At 36.4% G+C, this 16,405-nt stretch overlaps 1 protein-coding gene across 4 annotated transcripts; it reads left to right on the forward strand.

The window, feature by feature from the left end:
• The first annotated feature begins 13 nt into the window (after nt 1-13).
• Nucleotides 14-16,084, forward strand: tmod1 (tropomodulin 1). 4 transcript variants are annotated; one of them, XM_052136827.1, is made up of 11 exons: nt 14-290; nt 2,015-2,119; nt 5,677-5,833; nt 5,984-6,103; nt 10,956-11,045; nt 11,354-11,484; nt 11,848-11,955; nt 12,071-12,214; nt 12,488-12,632; nt 12,826-12,931; nt 14,394-16,084. In XM_052136827.1, exons 1-11 carry the CDS (start codon nt 150-152, stop codon nt 14,410-14,412), a joined length of 1,266 nt encoding a protein of 421 aa, XP_051992787.1. In that variant the 5' UTR covers nt 14-149; the 3' UTR covers nt 14,413-16,084. The 4 variants fall into 4 exon arrangements, with proteins under 4 accessions (XP_051992787.1, XP_051992788.1, XP_051992789.1 ...); XM_052136829.1 differs by having other exon boundaries at nt 152-290; nt 1,911-2,119; XM_052136828.1 differs by lacking the exon at nt 12,826-12,931.
• Nucleotides 16,085-16,405: the final 321 nt, after the last annotated feature.

A 16,405-nucleotide genomic window follows, 5' to 3' on the forward strand; every position in this document is an offset into this window, starting at 1 on the left:
GCCGGGAGGCGGGGCAAAGATATCTACTGCTCAGCTTTTTAACGCTGTGATCGCGAACGACTTTGTGTATTTAACGAGTTGAAACAAGTCTCGAGCGTTTTTAACATTTTGACTTTTCTCTGCTGTGGAAAACGCGGGGAGTTTTTTTTATGAATCGTGGACTTGGAAAGTCATTGTTTGAGGCAGTAGCACATTTGTGTGAAATAGCGGCTCCAAAAAGAAACCATATCTGGTCAAAGTATTCAGCTGTCACATGCTCTATATATAGTCTTGGATACGCGCTGACTGAAGTAAGTGAGAATGATAAAACACGCACTACTGAAACGGTTTATTTTCTTCACTCTATTAAGCAGTTTCTAATGCAAATAAGCGTATTACTTTCTTACTGTGGGAAAAGATTATTTAGCCTATTATATATCTTATCTCGCCTGGCACCTTGTTTTCCGAAAGCATTCGTTTTAGTTTTATTATCTGAGGTGGAAAACCAATTAGTATGAGGAACTGGAAATGTGTATATAATAACTAATTTATTGGTTTGGGAAACCTTAACTAGAGGCCCCAATTGAACGCAGTATGTTAATAATAAATTTGCACAGAGTATGATGGAACTTTAAAGCTTGCTGTTCAATGCCCTTGTCTAATGGGTTTATCAAGGACAGTAGACATGATCTTTATTAACTCCAGGCCTGCATTCAATTTGTCCAACTGTCAATGGTTTTCTCTTCAATGCTGTTTTTAATGCTTTAGTGAGATTTTCATATAAATGGAGTTAATTTATCTAATGTTCAAGATGAGTTTCAGAACTGGTCGTTTTGTCTCTACTTATATTATTTGTTATTTTAAGAGGATATGCAGTGGCCTCAAAAAATAGTTGGATGCTAAACTTAAAGAGATAGTTCATCCAAAAAATAAAATTATTTAATTTACTCACCCTCATGCCATCCCAGATGTGTATGACTTTCTTCAGCAGAAATCAAATTAAGGTTTTTAGTAGAATATCTCAGCTCTGTAGGTTCATGCAATGCAAGTGAATGGTGACCAGTAATTCTACATAAAATACATAAAGTCAGCATAAAAGTAATCTATAATACTCCAGTGGTTTAATCCATATCTTCAGAAGCATTATGATAGATGTGGGTGAGAAAAAAATGCAATATTAAGACCTTTTTTTGCTATAAATTCTCCCCCCATCTAGTAGGTGGTGATATGCACAAAGAATGTGAATTGCCAAAAACATGTGGAGATTTATAGTAAGAAAAAAAAAGACTTAAATGTTGATCTGTTTCTCACCCACACCGATTAAATCTCTTCAGAAGACATGGATTAAACCACTGTCATATGTATTACTTGTATGCTGCATTTATATGCTTTTTTGGACCTGCAAAGTTTTGGTCACCATTCACTTGCATTGTTTTGACCTACAGAGCTGAGATATTCTTCAAAAAATCTTCGTTTTCTGCAGAAGAAAGTAAGTCAAACAAATCTGCAGTGGCATGAGGGTGAGTATCAAATACAGTGAGTATTATTTGATGTTCTGTTTTCTAATGCAATGAAGTTCACACATTAAGTTTGGCTCAAGAATACGGTAAATGTATTCTTCCAAATATGCGATCAGCTGTTGGAAGGACAGAGAACTTGACTGAAAGATATCTGTCTATAATAAATAAATAAATACATAGGTCAGCAATCCTGCATTAAACTTGAGTTCTCGATAGTGTCTTTAACTCTACAGTATAAGCCCCATGGGTTTACATAGTGTCCTGAAAGATCCACTTAAAGGCAGTTGAAACTCATTTATTGATGGTCACCGGGGGCGTATTTATTCAGCATAAACCCTTTTGGACTTATTTTCTGTCTGGTTAAGTTTAAATGCTAAAAGTTGGCTTAATGGATCTGTCTCTTGTCTTCAGCCAGGTCCTGTTGTCAGGGAGCTCAACTGTTCCTGTCGGTCTCCCTTTTCTTTTTCCTTCTGTCCATTTCTTCCCCTTTTGTCTTGTTCATCATGTTCCGTAAGGAGATGGAGAAGTACCGGGACGTGGATGAGGATGAGTTACTGCAGGAACTCAGTGAGGAAGAGCTCAGGAGACTTGAAGAAGAACTTGAAGAGCTCGATCCTGATGTAAGTGTTTAAAATATGGTGAAAAGCATTTTATACTCTATATATTCTTTTCAATATGAATTGCATGTTGATAAACTCTACCACACCTTACAAAATAATTCATGAAGCATCGCTAACATATACACAAGAACTTGAAAACACTATGCATTCAGAGTGGAAGCTCTTATTTCTTGATGTGTGCTTTACATTTGTAAAGTATACTTATATAATGTTATGCATGTACATTACATTCCATTAACTCCTTTGCTGTCATTGAAAAACAGATTAGAGTTTGGAGAAAAGTTTCTCCAGTGCCATGTATCACAGAGAAACTTATTCAGGATTCCAGGATTGGTTTTAGTTTGACAAAACCCACCAAATCCAATCAGGCTTCATTAGGGTTAGGGGGTATCAAGATCTTGTTATCATCTTTATCAACTCAGAGTTTGATCCTGAGTTTATGATTAGTTCACAAGCGCGTTCACATTAATTAATCCAATCAAGTGCAACATGGAGCGAGACGTGCGAAACACTTCTCGTGAGATACACTTCTCGTGAGAGAATCGGCGTGATTTACTTCCCTGCTGAAGATACTGTATTTATTTAAATTATGAAGAATTTAAACAGTTACACCGCACAAGAGGATGTTATAAAAATATGATGAATGAGAACACATTTACACAATACGAATGATCACTAGGAAATTATGACTGGGGCCGGGCTGTTAATTTAAAGTGGTGTTTGTTTTCATTTGAGTGGATTGTGTTTTTTTACAGTGGTGTTTATTTGCACTTATATCTTTTTGTTTTTGTTTGAAAAGACTGCTATAATTTGCTTTGGTGTTTTTGTAACTGGACAGCATTGTATCACATTGGTGTTTGCTTGTCTGGACATTGTTTCATAGTTTTGTGGAATGTGTGGTTTTATAGTTGTTTGTTTTTTTGACTTCTGTATCACATTGGTGTATGTTTGACTGAACTGTGTTGTTTTATAGTGATGTTCATTTGTTTGACTGGACTGTATTGTTTTATAGTGGTGTTTATTTGTTTGACTGGACTGTATTGTTTTATTGTGGTATTTGTTTTTTACTTCTGTATCACATTGGTGTTTGTTTGACTGAACTGTGGTGTTTTATAGTGGTGTTCATTTGTTTTACTGGACTGTAGTGTTTTATAGTGGTGTTTGTTTTTTACTTCTGTATTACATTTGATGTTTGTTTGACTGAACTGTGTGTTTTTTATAGTGGTGTTGATTTGTTTGACTGGACTGTATTGTTTTATAGTGGTGTTTGTTTTTTACTTCTGTATTACATTTGGTGTTTGTTTGACTGAACTGTGTGTTTTTTATAGTGGTGTTCATTTGTTTGATTGGACTGTATTGTTTTATAGTGGTATTTGATTTTTACTTCTGTATCACATTGGTGTTTGTTTGACTGAACTGTGTTGTTTTATAGTGGTGTTCATTTGTTTGACTGGACTGTATTGTTTTATAGTGGTGTTTGTTTTTTACTTCTGTATTACATTTGGTGTTTGTTTGACTGAACTGTGTTGTTATAGTGGTGTTAATTTTTTTGACTGGACTGTATTTTTTTATAGTGGTGTTTGATTTTTACTTCTGTATCACATTTGTGTTTGTTTGACTGAACTGTGTTGTTATAGTGGTGTTAATTTGTTTGACTGGACTGTATTGTTTTATAGTGGTGTTTGATTTTTACTTCTGTATTACATTTGGTGTTTGTTTGACTGAACTGTGTTGTTATAGTGGTGTTAATTTTTTTGACTGGACTGTATTTTTTTATAGTGGTGTTTGTTTTTTACTTCTGTATCACATTTGTGTTTGTTTGACTGAACTGTGTTGTTATAGTGGTGTTAATTTGTTTGACTGGACTGTATTGTTTTATAGTGGTGTTTGATTTTTACTTCTGTATTACATTTGGTGTTTGTTTGACTGAACTGTGTTGTTATAGTGGTGTTAATTTTTTTGACTGGACTGTATTGTTTTATAGTGGTGTTTGATTTTTACTTCTGTATCACATTTGGTGTTTGTTTGACTGAACTGTGTTGTTATAGTGGTGTTCATTTTTTTGACTGGACTGTATTGTTTTATAGTGGTGTTTGAGTTTTACTTCTGTATCACATTTGGTGTTTGTTTGACTGAACTGTGTTGTTATAGTGGTGTTCATTTGTTTGACTGGACTGTATTGTTTTATAGTGGTGTTTGTTTTTTGGACAGTCTTGTATTACATTGGTGTTTGTTTGCATGGACTGTGTTATTTTATATTGCCGTTAGTTTGTTTGATTGGTCTGTGTTTTACACTGGTGTTTGTTTGGACTGTTATCAGTTGCTACTGCTGTATAGCTGTGGCGTTTGTGTCAGTTTGTTTCAGTGACTGTTTTATTGCAGTGTTTGTTTGACTGGACTATGCTGTATCAGATTTTTTTTTATCAGTGCTGGTGTTTTTTTTGTTTTTTTAAGACTGCTGTTTGAATTTGTATATTTGAGAGAACGTGTTGTTTTACAGTGATTTTTGCTTAAAAACGTTTCTTAGAGAATACAATGTTGTAAGGCAATGGTTAGCTGTTGCTAGTTTTCTTCTTCTTTTTTTTTTCAGACCACAGTTTTATATTGAGGAATGAGGAATCTGGTTTAGCTCCAGCATCTAAGCAGTTCTCGACATATTTAGAGACAGCAGTAGGATAAATGTTCAGCAACAGAGAGAGGGGAAAAGAGAATTTCTGCTCCCAAACTGAGATGCTCAGCCAGAAGCACAAAGTTTTCAATAAATTATGATACTAGACCAAAAGTTAATGTGTTAAAATGTAACAAAAATAAATATTCCCCTCTCAAAGCCAAGCCTTTTCCCTAACACTAAATAGTACAGTAAATTAAGTAGTGGGAATCTCTTTTTGAATGTCTTTTTCAAATGTCACTTTATAATTAATACTTGAGTCTCCCATATCTTCACTTAGAATAATCAAAACTTAGTGTCTGATAAAGTTCTGTTTGAAGTTGCATTGTGTTCTGGATTCTTTCATCACATGTAGTGCATGAATACTGTATATACACATCCCCTTTTGCTCTGTGCCTTTTTTATGGCTATGGGCACAAGTATTCCAGAGAGCACATAAACTCTCTGGAATACTTAATTCTGACTTGTCAAGAATTGTGCAGTCAAATATTGTTGTATAATTGCTGCTAAACTCTATTGCACATTTGCCCCAGGCAATGTAAGTGTAACCTTATGTACATCTACACCATTATAATACCTTGGTTTTATGGACTTAGTACCACAATAATACTATATATTTAATGCTGTCATGATGGTAATACCATGGTTTATGAATATGTAATCATTCAGTACCATGGAATTACCATCTGACTTTTTGAAAAGCTTCTGTTTTTCAACCCTATTAGAAACTAAATCAAATGACAACAATTTAAAGAATATAATTTACAAATGTCAAGTTAATATTACCATAAACTAATTCCATAAAATACTGTACTATTGCATTCTGTATGCATTGTTTTCAAAGTTTTATTTGGGTGCTAATAAATTGCATAAATGATGTGGTTTTCAGAATGCCCTGTTGCCAGCAGGATTCAGACAGAGGGATCACACCAAGAAAGCTCCAACTGGAACGTTCCAGAGAGATAACCTGATAGCTCACCTTGAGAAACAGGCGAAGGAACATCCAGACCAGGATGATCTTGTTCCCTACACTGGTGAGAAGAGAGGTGAGAGATTTAAATCTTGATCTGTTTGAGTACAAGAGTTAATTTTTGTCAAGAATAAATCTTGAACTTGTATTTATTCAGGTGGTTTGGCACTATCTTTGTTTTCTTTGCCCTTTCTATCTGTTTCTGTGTGTGCATGTGTGTATTTAGGAAAGGTTTGGGTACCGAAAACAAAAGTTGTTGATCCTATCCTGGAAGACGTCACTCTGGAGCCTGAACTAGAGGAGGCATTATCTAGTGCCTCTGACGCAGAACTGTGCGATATAGCTGGTAATACAAATAGCCACCTGAAACAGTATACACACCACCAAACATGCTCATAAAAGTACTGCTCATAGACTGGTACTATACACCCAGCTTTGAACACTGCCATGTTGTTTTTTTACTGGAACTGGATGACTTCAGAGCAGTTAAAGGAATGTTCTGAGTTCAAAACAAGTTAAGCTCTATGGACAGCATTTGCGGCATGCTGTCGATTACCACAGACACCACGCTTTGTATGAAGTAAATTGATAAATAAAAAGTATTCATGGCATTCTTTTTAAAAACATCCTCACTATGCAAAATGTTTCACAACTGCCTAAAGCTTATGGACTACTGTAACTTTGCACAAACAAAGTTATCAAGCGGTTCGGTCACGTTACACAATTGCAGTGTATTACTGTATACACAATTTTTGCTTGTTTTTTCAAACTGAAGGATATATAAAAATTATTTTCTGTGGTAACTGACAGCATGCCAATATTAATCCATATTCAAATTACTGAATCCATCTGTAATTTCATTGTTAATCTCATTGACTAATTCCATTTCCTCTCTTACGGTGTACATTTTGTCCTTCAGTCAACTCCTCTCTTCCATTTTCACCCTCTCACACAATCTTCATCAACCATGTCTAAGCCACAGATTCATCCAGTAGGTTTATCTGCAACCTTGCATGCCGCTCTAACATTTACAGAATGTTTCTCAAACATTGGTTCAGTTTTTACAGGATATGTTCACCATATTATATCTGCATGATGGTTTAAAGGAATAATTAACCTAAAAATGTTTATTATTTTATCATTTTATCGTTTGCTAACCCTCATGTCTGTCTTCCACTCAACTCAAATGTAGAAATTCTGAATAATGTTCTGAATAACTGCTCTTTCCCATACAATGAAAGCATACAGTGACTAGAGACTGTCAAGCTCCACAAAAGATGTAAAAGCATCATATATATAGTACATACGAATCATGTACAATAATTCAAGTCTTCTGAAGTCATATAATAGCCATACAGCCATCGGCTGTAGTTCTCAAATCTCAAGTGCATATTCAAACTTGGTATGTCAAGTACTAATATGTGAAATTGCGAATTAAATTTGAGAGTTTGTTGGAGGAGGGCAAGATTTGTATTTACTCTAGCCATCATTGAATTATATATTGTGCACAGTATATGTATGTTTCATATAGCCTGCATAATGTATTTTCAGTAACAAGTATGTATTTTTGTGGTTTGACTGTTGAATGAAACCTATTCAAGGCTACATACAGAGAAATGCATAATATATGTCATTATTTCTCAGTTTCGTTAGTTTACACAGTTGCAACAGTTTCATACACAAACCTGCGAACTCATCAGCGTCACTTTGTTCATTGTTGAAGTAGTACAAAATTTGTATGTTTATAGTGACTAGATTCACAACTGCCTTCTGCTGCATTGATGCATCCTCCTGTTCGTGTGATACTTGTGCCTTGTCCTACCTGTAACGTGGCGCATCTCGTGCAGTGTGTGACTGACTACTGTAAATGCTATATAACCCCCTTGTGGTCTCCCAAAGCTATTACACTAGATTACATTAAATGGAAGGCCAACAGTGAAATGGAAGGCACTCAAATTAGGCTGCTAATGTTAATATATCGATGCCTCAAAAACATTGAGAAAATTGTATGCTGACCAATAATCGATGTATTGATATTTTATGGCATTCCAAATGGCTTTAGAAGAGTTGAAACCTTGTGCAAAAGTCTTGTGGACTACATTTATGGTCCTTTTTGGAGCTTGGCAGTTCCTTGTCACTGTATGCTACACATTATTCTAAAGTTCTCTGTTTGTGTTCCATTGAAGACAGAAAATCAAACATGTTTGGAACATGAGTAAATTATGACTATTCCTTTAAATGTAGTCTGCACAAAAATAATCCTGAGTTTCTTTTTTTTTTTTTTTTATCTTCTTTTTTTTTACAACAATGACTAATCAATGTGCTCGAAACATGCATGGCTACCAAAAAAGGTGAGCAAAGTTTTTCCATTGGCTAAAAACAACTCTCAACCCTCAGCCACTTAATCTAATTCAGTATGATGGAGAGGTTTTCCTAATAAATTTGGTCAGTCGATTATTTCTTCTGGATCATGTTGCAGCTTTGAACATTATGAACTCCAGCTTTTATATACAGGCAGTTTAGAACTTCATATGGTAATGAGGTTAGTTCAGTTGTCTTTGTCCCTGAGCAACAATCAGATGCAGCTTTAGATGCCAGACTCATAAACTGCACTCTCTGCTTCTACCCTGTCCACTGCTCTTCTCCCTAATAAGATGTTTTGGTGTAATATTTGGATGTTCAGTAATGCAACATCATGCATCTGAATGTATTTCTGCTTTGTCAGGTAAATGTGAACGATCTAGTGAGTCATGCATCTGCATTCATCTAAGCCTGCTGTCTTCAGTGTTGTTCTCTCATTACAGTACATACTTAAAGGGTTCATACCATGGAAACCATTGTGCTTAAGGGCACAATAGTGCTTCTTATAGGGCTCGAACCAGCATCCTTCCATTTTCTAGCCCTAAGCTTTAGCTACTACACCACACCACCCCCCATTCAGAAACTGAATTATTCAGCAACTTAACCCACCTTGATAAACGATAATGTGAAGTACATTGGTACAAGGTGGGTAGACAATGAGAACTGAGGTGATTTATACATAGAAATCTTTAAGGAGTAGTTAACCCGAAAAATGAAAATTCGAACAATTCACTAAACCTCATGTCATTCCAAAACCATATGTCTTTCTTTCACATGCGTGCCACTGTGACCAAGCTTCTGTCATACACCTATAAATGTGCAACAGATGTCATGATTTTCACTGATAAATTACTTAAGGTGCACTCAAAATAGTTTTACTCCTAATAACATTTTTGTTTTGAAACATGTATAAAAGACACCTGTCATTTCAGTAACCTTATAAAAGCTGTTTTATTCTACATGGAGAGTGTCTCCCTCTTTTGGGCTGCCATGTTTTGATCACATGGCCAGCTGAATACTACTAGCTTAATCTCAGTAACTGCCCTGTTATTGGACACTTTCACTCATGGATTAAATTCGTCATGGCTGACTGTGAATAGTGAATTTCTACAATGGCATCAGGAACCGTAAACCTTTGCATTTGATTGATGCTGCATCCACGCTAATAGGTGCCAGTGTCAGAGACGACATATTAAAAAGATTGCTGAGTGCACATTTAAATTTTGAGTTGTTTCTCATCCTATGCTTCAGACTTGAAATATAGTCGCATAAACTAGTTTTCATGATACATTTGGGTGCTTTTATTAAGCTTTAAAGCAGGCACTAAAACGGTTCAAGGAACATAAAATGAAAATTTTCTGCAGAATGTAACCTGAAACGGGAACAGGTCCCTTTCAGTTGTTCTGGAGTGATAACATCTCAATGTACAAATCAAACTCGCTCAGACTTCCAACTATTTATTTTCCACTTAACATTTTTTGTTATAGGATTAGTCCATCTCAATTGGTCTAATACAGGTTGCTTGACACTTTTTTATTTGTATTATTTGTTGTATTTTATTATTTGGAGTGATTGGCTATGTATTTCTGAGTCTAAGGAACAAGATTCAGCAAAATGTTTATATATGTTCATGTTCCTTGTAATGTGCTCTAGAGATCAGATTTTGTTCCAAGGAGCTAGGACCATCCTAAGCCGAGATATTGTGGTTTCTGTAAAGGGCTGTAAAACCAAAATTTTCATGTGCCTCGACAGAAAGATGGCCGTCGTGGTTAAACCAAGTAAAATAGAAATAGAAAACTGGTGGTTTTGCAATACCAATACATAGCCAATCATTCAAATAAATAAATAAATGATTAGCAGGTCCCTGTTAGCACCTGGTACTGGTGGCTACTGGTTAGGTAGGTACTGGAACTTCACCACCCGATGGCAAAAAGCATGTTTCTCCATAGATAGCCATTCAAAAGTAAAAATGTTTTTTCCAAGAACCATTTCAATTTAAACTATTTAATTACATTATAGTGCATCGTCATCCGGTGATGGATTGTTTTTGAAGGGCTCTTAAAAGCGTGAAATTGATTTATATTTTTCCCCATCCCCATTGACGAGTGATCAGTCTCATGACACCCAATCCCGGAACTGAGCGCCTATGAGCAAAGATGGCAGTCTCCATTTCAGTAGCTTTCTAAGAACCTTGTGCTAAGTAAGCACAGTCATAGAGATAAATGGGGATGCTAATGGATGGCTCTCTCTCCAAGTATTTTATAGCTCCATAGGTTAAACCAAGTAAAATAAAAATAAACTGGCGGTTTTGCAATACCAATATATAGAGGTAATCACAAAAAAAGAAAATGCACCGATCATGGTATGTGGTTACAGACAAATGATATAGATCAGTTCAACTTCTCTGTCTTTCCTGCACTCACAGGAGTTGCAATTATCTCACAGGAGATGGATGACATTAGCTCCACTGACAATGTCGTTATCCCTATTGGTAGTCGCTGCAGAGAGTCGCTCCTCATTTGCATAAAGTTAAATCTTTCTCAACATTCTGTCCTGATGGACTCGCCCACATCTAGTCGCCAATGGTCGATGTTGCTGCAACTCGCTGCATGTGTGAACGGGACATAAGGGTTAGAGAATGGACAATGTTGTAAAACTAAATTATGACTGGTTTTGGTGCAAGAAACCTTGTCTAACAATTCTAAAAGAATTTCTGAAAAAGATGAAAAGCTAACTGTAGGAAATGGCCCGTTTAACCTCTTTCCTTGTTCAACCTGATCCATCTTATTCTGTTTTCCCTCTACAGTAAATTAGAAAATGTCTTTCTCTTGCTGCAGCTATTTTGGGCATGCACACACTGATGAGTAATCAACAGTATTACGAAGCATTGGCCAGCAGTACTATCGTCAACAAACAGGGCTTAAACAGTAAGTGTAAACCTTTTACATGCACATGCAACAGCAACTTTTATCCTGTAATGTTTTTAGATACTTTTGGTGAAATGCCTTGCTGGAAAAGTGTGCTTGTGTTATCTTAGAGATAAATTTGACTTGTTTTGATATTGTGTACATTGACATTCATGCATTTTTAAGTGTGCCTTAAGTGTCCAAATAAGTTTTGGAGCCACTGTATAAGCAGTGTAGCACTTTAAAACATTTATTTTAATATTGTGAGGTGTAATTGGATATAGTCAAAGCTAATTGTTTGGTTTAATCCAGTGTTTTATTGTATACAGGTGTAATCCAGTGTACTCAGTATAAGGCAGTGCCAGATGAGCAACCCAATGACACAGATGTAGAACAAACACTGCAAAGGATCAAGAGCAATGATCCTGATCTGCTGGAAGTTAACCTAAACAACATCAAGGTGCCACTTTCAATTATGTATTTACTGTCCTAAAACTGCTGCCTACAAGTCCAAAAACCCTGTGACAACACCAATACTGAAACCAAATGTTTTTGATTGTCCAGCCACATGTGAGACTATATATAAAATTCTCACTCTGTTTTCTTTGAGCATAGTTAAGCCATACCATCTGTCACAGGATATAGCATAGTCTAAGAGACCTGATTTCGATAATTACTAAATTTTGACAAAATGTGTACAGTAGTTAGTGCATTTTGCATTTGCAGGTCAGTGTACATTTTGTATCTTTATCAGTCTTGATATTCCCCAGATATATATGCCCTAAATGATGTCTTCAACTCTGTTTTGTGAAATTATCTGTAGAATATTCCAATCCCAACTTTTAAAGCATATGCTGAAGCGCTTAAGGAGAACAGAGTCGTGGAACGCTTGAGCATCGTCGGCACCAGAAGTAACGATCCTGTAGCCTATGTGAGTTATACAAAGTTACGGACTCATTCTCAAAGTTATGTGCAATTTGTTTCCCATAACTGTCGCTGGCTAATTAAAAATCATATTTTGTTTTGTAATGTTGTTTGGCTGCCAGGCTCTAGCAGACATGCTGAAAGTGAACACCACTCTGAAGAGTCTAAATGTGGAGTCAAACTTCATTACTGGAGCTGGAATTCTGGCACTCGTGGAATCCTTAAAGAGCAACACTACACTACAGGAACTCAAGATCGACAACCAGGTATGTTCACACACAAATTCACAAATAAACAAAATACAGCTACATGAGGACTGGGTAAAGGTCTGAGCTGTTAGCTGTGAGTTCAAGATACTGAAGATTGAGGTAAGAGATAATGCTTCACTTTTGTTCCCTTTAGCAACTTTAAAATTTAACAATGGCTTTAAATGTGGCTCATCCAGTCAGATTTTAGTTCTATAACTATCTGTTTTCTAAAGTGTGCTCTAAACCATTTTTAAGAGTCAATATTTGTGTCTGTGTGTATGTGCCATACAGAGTCAGCCTCTGGGTAATAAGGTGGAAATGGAGATAGCTAACATTTTGGAGAAGAACACTACTATGCTCAAGTTTGGGTACCACTTCACACAGCAGGGCCCACGTTTGAGAGGGTCTAATGCTATGATGAACAACAACGACCTTGGTAGGAAATGCACATGTGCGCATGCACGCACACACACACTCACTCACTGAGATAGATGCTGTGTGTTTTCATAATTAACAGTGGTGTTCGAGTGTTTGTATATTTGTTGAAAATGCATGCAAGCGTGTTTTGAGCTGGTTATGGTGGCTCTGTGTACGAAAATTCTTTGTTTATCCCATGTGTGTTTTCACAGCGCGTTTAGTTCGGTCGGACACAGATGGTGCAATCACGTTCACTCTGTCAGTCCCTGAGTTGGAAAGAGCCTTCTGTAAAAAGTTCAAGTTTTCATCAAAACCCAAGTAAACACATAGTCTCCCCCTTTTTATCTCCCTCTGAGCGCTACCTGCTGAATTTTGCTCTCATTTAACCCTCCTTGTGATATTCTAAGCTTACATGAGATGGTAATTTGCTTTTTCACATCAAAATAAAGCTCTTGCACCCTCTCTGGATCTTTTTGAGCATCTGTGGTATTCCTCAAGCTCCCATCTGCTGCTTCAAGATCTCCACTGCTGCCGCATTTCCCTCCCTCGGAGAGAGAACTTTTGCAATCCAAAATCTGTCTGTCTCTGTGAATTTGCTTATTTGTTGGTTGTTTTGGTTGTCTTTCATGCTGTTCATCTGACTTTCTGATGGGTTGCCATCAGGTTTCTTGTCTTTTCTAGCATTGAGATGGATTATTCTAATGCCAACTCTCCTTAAAGAGATAGCTTACCCAAAAATACAAATTATCTGATTATTTGCTCACCCTCATGCCATCCAAGACTTTCCTACTTTTGATGAACACAAAGAATTTTTGAAAAATATCACCGCTCTGTTGGTCCATTCATGGCCAGAACTTCGAAGCTTCAAAAAGCATATAAAGGCAGCAAAAAGGTGATTGTAATCCACTGGACTCCTTATCTTGGAAAAGATACATGTCTTCAGAAGTGATTTGATAGGTGTGGGTGAGAAAATCACACAATATTCACATCCTTTTTTACTATAAATCTCCATTTTCACTTTCACATTTATTTTTTGTTTTTAATGAAAGTAATTTTGGGTAACAAGTCACCACCTATTGGGCAGAGAGGATAAGTTAGAGTAAAATGTACTTAAATATATATCTTGCTTCTGTCATCTTTTAACCACTGGAGTTGTATGGGGTGCTTTTATGCTGCCTTTGTGTGCTTTTTGTAGCTTCAAAGTTTTTTGCACCATTCACTTGCAGTGTATGCACCTACAGAGCTGAGATATTTTTCTAAAAATCTTTGTTTATGTTCAGCAGAAGAAAGTCATACATCTGGGGTGATATGACGGTGAGCAAATGATGAGAGAATTTTTATTTTTGTTAATTCCCTCTTGGCTTCTTGTGCATGTAGAAATGTCTTAATGGACCTATTCTTGATGCAGTAGTTCACCCAAAAATTTAAATTGCGCCATTTTTTTCATCCTCATATTGTTCCAAACCCATATATACTGTGGAACACAAAAGTAAATATTGATCAGAATGTCCAGACTGCTCTTTTCTATACAATGAAAGTGATTGGTGATTAGGGCTTCCATTATCCAAAAATGATTAAAATCATTCCAAGTTGTCTGAAGTCCTACAACCTATTCCTTTCATTGGGTGAACCATTCCTTTAATTGCAGTTTTGACTCTTTTCTTTGGAATCTACAAATGTTGAATCTCTTGCTTGCAAAGACATTTGCAATGAAAGCAGAATAGCACATAATTTATGTTCTCTATATAGAGTGATCAACTCTTTTTGTTTTTGTGTGCAGTAAGAAAGAGAAGGCTTGAAGAAGGCCCCATCTTCCCCAAATGTCGGACAAACGTTTAGCAGCAGCGGGAATCCTCTATGTCCTGGAACCTGCACCAGCATACATCACATCTCATCCCATATCCTCCCTTCAGTTCTTTCTCTCTATCGTTGATAACTTAAGCCTGATTCACACCATATGATTTTGGCCACGATTTTGTTGACATTTTCAAATTTCATGGATTGTAAAAGATTTCTCTTGTCTTAGGGTAAAATTGGCTTTGATTGTTTGGTGTAACATGTTCACCGACCTCCGATTAATTGCCTTTGCGATGAATATGAGCCTCGAAGGATGGTCTGACAGCATCAGAAGTTTTGTGGCATGGCTTTTACCCAAGATCACACTGGGATCATATTGTAGAGTCAAACAACCAACTATCGTTAATGATCGTAAAGTGTTTATACAGTGTGCACTCTGCACTTTTTATAGTTTAACATATAAATAAAATGTTCGGAATTCAATTCGGAATGTGAATTATTTTCAAAACTCCAGATCTGGTAACGTCAAGGTGCCACCCTCTGTTTAACACTCACTTGGTTACTCATAGCAGAGTGTTTTAAAAGTTGTTTAAACTTACTGCCATAACATTAGCAGGGACGAATCATCTACTTGAGTTGATGAAAGCAGTAAAGATGAAAATGAGGCTCAATGTTCTCTGCTGACTGTTTTTACTGTAAACAGTTTGGCCTTTAAGTCAGCCGTTTTGCTGTGTTTGGAAGTCTTTGTTTTTAGTTTTACAGTATTGTTAACCTAAGGTCTTAGGTGCTCTATCCACACCAAAAACATAAAGTTAAAACTTGAATGATCGTGGCTGTGGTTTTGCATTATCCGGGCCAATTTGAATGTCACAGTATTTGCAGGTCTCTCTCTCTCTCTCTCTACACACACACACACACACACACACACACACACACACACACACACAATCTTAGCATGTTATTAACGTGTGATTTTCTTTTTTGGGGATATGCTGTAAGTTTGTTCTATTTTGTAAATGTGTTCTTTAAAACTGGTCAATTTTAGGTTTTATTAAATTGTTTGTCACATTTATACGTCACCTTATACCAGTGCAAACTCATCGCACCATGTATTTTCATCACTCTGATATATTTATGTGGTTATTTATTATAGTGCATTTTATGTTTCTTGTTTGAGAAGGGAGAAGAAAAATATGCTGAGGACAAGCTTTATTTCATTATGCGCAATTACAAATAATGTGCAACTAAATAATGTGTTTTGCCAGTGCCTGTTCGTTAAGCTAGTCTACCAACAATAACATGCTGGTCTATGCAGTGGTTTAGCAGGGTGTATGTGTGTGTATATGTGTGTTCAGCTCCATTTGTTACTCTACCAACACAACCACCGCAGTAACAGAGAATGTTGTATTAATGGAAACATTTTCCTGTTCTGTTTACATAAAGAACAACTTCAAGGGTAGCGGCTTGTCCGAACCAAAAAGGGATTTTTAACTGAGATTCATGGTTAATTGTGTAACTGTGTCCAAGAGTAGACTAGTATAGTTCAGTGTCTTGGAAACAGGTCCATAATCATCACCATATAGTGCCTGGGCTGGTGCGCATATGTACATTTTGATAGTGCACCTTTGTCTGTTTTACTGAGGTAATAAAGATTTTAAAAGTTGTGTGGAATTATTGCCCTCAGTCGATCTTATATTTATTTATTTATATTCTTCCAAGAGCTTGGGCCATTTTACATTTACATTTACATTTATGCATTTGGCAGACGCTTTTATCCAAAGCGACTTACAGTGCACTTATTACAGGGACAATCACCCCGGAGCAACCTGGAGTTAAGTGCATTGCTCAAGGACACAATGGTGGTGGCTGTGGGGATTGAACCAGCGACCTTCTGTGACCTATCAGTTTAACAGTTATGTGCTTTAGACCACTACACCACCACCACTCCATTCTTTTGCATGATTTTCAGAAAATAATGTTTGGACTTTTCAGATG

The sequence above is a fragment of the Xyrauchen texanus genome, chromosome 11, assembly GCF_025860055.1.
Source record: "Xyrauchen texanus isolate HMW12.3.18 chromosome 11, RBS_HiC_50CHRs, whole genome shotgun sequence".
In the NCBI taxonomy this organism is placed as follows: Eukaryota; Metazoa; Chordata; class Actinopteri; order Cypriniformes; family Catostomidae; genus Xyrauchen; species Xyrauchen texanus.